The 3,333-nt window shown below is 38.9% G+C and overlaps 1 protein-coding gene across 1 annotated transcript in view; it reads left to right on the top strand.

Moving 5' to 3' along the window:
- Positions 1–3,333, top strand: part of LOC102848948 (granzyme H-like) — a 14,124-nt gene that overhangs the window by 2,633 nt on the left and 8,158 nt on the right. The window contains exon 2 of the mRNA XM_006903152.1: positions 1,705–1,797. Coding sequence (XP_006903214.1) covers positions 1,705–1,797 — 93 coding nt within the window. The remainder of the gene's footprint in view (positions 1–1,704; positions 1,798–3,333) is intronic.

Below are 3,333 nucleotides of genomic sequence, written 5' to 3'. Positions count from 1 at the left end.
CTCTCTGATGCATAACAAGTGATTACAAAGACCATAGCCTGTATCAGACACACCTTTGTCTCCAGAGTGACACCATTGATCTTCAGTACCCTGGAGAAGTCTCTAAGAGTGGACTTTCCCTTTGCAATACGTTTTTTTATTTCCTGGCTACTGGTGCCAAGAGTGTTGACCATGAAGCCAAGCAACAATAAAGGCCATTATTACTCTCTCAGCAGCCTTTGCTTTCTCATACCATTTTTATTAAATAAGGTCTCTTTTTTCTTTTTCTAAATTGTGATTTTTGAAGAGAGTTTACAAAAAAGTTATATTTTCATTCATTCATTGTTTCTCATTTTCCTCTCTATACCCCCTGTTCCCTTTTAAAAAAAATCATTCATTATTGCATCATTTCCTCACTTTTGTCTACTCCTTCACCCAACCCAGTCCACTTTGCTACGTACCTCTTATTCTGGACTGTTGTCATACAGACAGTGCCTAATCATGTATTTCTTTTAAACAGTTCCTTCCTTCATCTGTTTCAATGTAGTGTTGATTATTTATCCCCTCTTAGTTTCGTCCTAAACCTTATTTCAGTCCTGTTTTATAAAACTAGAATTATACAGTTTTGGTCATTTTTGACTGAGATATTTTACTCAGAATAATGTCCTTGAGGACCATCTATGTTGTGTATTATTTTATTAGTTTCTGTTTTCAGGGATGTATAGTATTCCATTGTGTGGCTATACCATTATTACTCTGTTCATTCATTTTTTTCATGGGCACTTGGGTTGCTTCCATCTCTTTGCTTTTGTGAATAATGCAGCAATAAACAAGGGTGTGCATATATCTGTTTGAGTAATAGCTCTGGTTTCTTTGGGGTATATTTCTAGTAGTAGAAATGCTGGATCAAATTGTATTTCTTTTTCCAAATTTTTAAGAAAGTGTTCTATTTCCTCCCACAGTCTTCAGGCCATTTTACACTTCCACCAGGAGTGAATAAGTCTCTCAACAACCTAGCCAGCATTTGGTTTTCCTGCTCTGTGGAATTTTGCTATTGTTGCTAGGGTGAGATGGTATCTCACAGTTGTTTTTACTTGCAGCTCTCTGACAGCTAGGGGGTTTGAACATTTCTTCATGTGCCTGTTTATCATCTGAAGGCCTTCTTTGGTGAAAGGTTATTAATGTTCTGTGCCCATTTTGCAGTTGGGGCACTTACTGTTTCTTGTCCAGGAGCTGGAGCATTCTATAAATTTTATGTGTGAGTCCCTTATCAGATATGTGCTTACCAAATATTTTTTCCCGGTCTGTGGGTTTCCTTTTTACCCTGTTGGAGAAGTTTTTTGATGTGCAGAAGGATTTGCTTCTTAAATGGTCCCATTGATTTATATTATTATCTCCTGGTTGTATGTCTCCAAGATGTTTGAAAGATTGCTCATATTGTAAATTAGGGCTTCTAGAGTTCTTCCATGCTTTTTTCTGATAGAGTTTATATTCCTTGGTTTTATACTTTCTTGTTCTCTATTTTTACTTTCTGCCTGGCACTCAGCAACCATAAGTATAAATGTGGTGGCAGATTTCTGTCTCACCTAATCCAAACCTGAAAAATTCAGAAAACCTATTTGCATGATGACACCCAACCAAACAAGCAGAACACAGATATATGTGTGTAATATAAAGTAACTGGGTCTGAGCCTCTTCATTGCACTGTGGATATTTTGTGTTTAGACACAGTAAGAGCTACTCTGGGAAGCCTTCTTCAGAAGAAGCAGCCACTCTTAATCCTATTAGCTGTTCTCCTGCCAGCTGGGACTATAGCAGGTAAGTGAACTTCTACATCCCAGAGACCAGAACCAAGTTCACCAAATCCCCTGTACTTCATAACCTTCTGCCCAGTGCTGGTAAGGAATTATCTACCTCTAACCAAGGAACTCTCTGGATACCAACTTCCATATCAAACCCAGAGTAAGCAATCTCATACTGGAAGGATAACTAGATGTCTTAGTAGTTATTGGGCTATCACTAACTTGTTATTTAGTCTCTCTGGTTTCAGTTAAGTGACAGCCAGATTACCACCATTTAAAGCCTTAGTGGTTGTTAGCCTCCCTCCTAATTACTCCTTAGCAACTGAAAAGCAGATAATTCTTAGAGAGGAAGTTGGAAGAAGGTATGAAGGTAAGTCATTAAAATCCCTTATCTCTTTCCTGGGAACAATACTACAATTTCTATGAGAAAGAAAAAAATTCATATTGAAAACTCAAGTTTCAGAGACTGTAAATCACAAAGGAGAATATTTTCCAATTTTCTCTTTTGATGCAGCTGGTGAATTCAAACTCAGTGCCTGGGAATTGAGAGCTCAAATTCTGACTCACTAGGCCACCAGGCTTACTCCATGCCAGAAAAGGATAGCTGAGAGATGGTTAGGGTTAGAGTACCCCTGGTGTTGGGTATTGTTGAATTTGTGCTCATAGTGACCCTAGGTACAGTAGAAGGCAACACAGCCTGGCCCTGTTCAATCTTCAACATTGCTGCTATGCTTGGGCTCATTGTTAGAGTCACAATCTAAGTTATTGCTGTGAACTTGACATCAACTCACAGCTGATCCTCTAGGGAATTATAAAACCTGTAAATTGCATGGAAAGAGATTGTTCAAATATCTTCCAAAGAGGCTCTGTTAAATTAAAACTGTCAGAGATGCGGTACCTCTGGTTAAGCAGCACAAACCCTTAGAATCTATGCATCCACAGACTTGTATGGTTAGTGTTGTTGTTAGAGCAGTGGCTGTCAAATGATGTTTGTGCCTTTCAAATCCTGCTCCAGCTTGATTCTCCAGGATAGAATCTCTCACATTGCACTTGAGCTGGGATGTAGTAATCGATCTCAATAAAATATTACGGTCTGTACTCTTGTATAGTCTACATTCAGTCCAGCTTCTCCACCTCCTTTGCATCCCCAGGTTACCCTATTGGCTAGCCCATTGTCTATGTAGTTGAATTCCCTAAAGTTCATTTGGCCCCGAATTGTACTACTATAATCTATATCAAATTCACCCAGTGGTCAGTGTTGTTACCATTGTGTTATGTGCCATTGAGTCAACTGGCAGTTCCACAGTACATATCTTTTTAGTTCTATCAAGTAGCAGGTCCCATTAAGCCTTTGTGTTGTATGTAGAAAAGCATAAAGACTTAATAGGAGCCATTAATTGATACAACCATAAATTTATTTACTGGGGAACTACTATGTATTGCCAAGGAACTGAACTGCAATCCTGAAGGCAGGTGATTAAAATCCCCCAGCTGCAACACGGGAGAAGGATGAGCAATCTCCTTCCATGTGACTAACTGCCTCTGAAAACCC

Source organism: Elephantulus edwardii, unplaced genomic scaffold, assembly GCF_000299155.1.
Source record: "Elephantulus edwardii isolate Elephantulus edwardi_28Jun2011 unplaced genomic scaffold, EleEdw1.0 scaffold00525, whole genome shotgun sequence".
Classification (NCBI taxonomy): domain Eukaryota; kingdom Metazoa; phylum Chordata; class Mammalia; order Macroscelidea; family Macroscelididae; genus Elephantulus; species Elephantulus edwardii.
The sequence above is the reverse complement of the archived record's forward strand: the minus strand, read 5'-3'. Positions and strand labels throughout refer to the sequence as shown.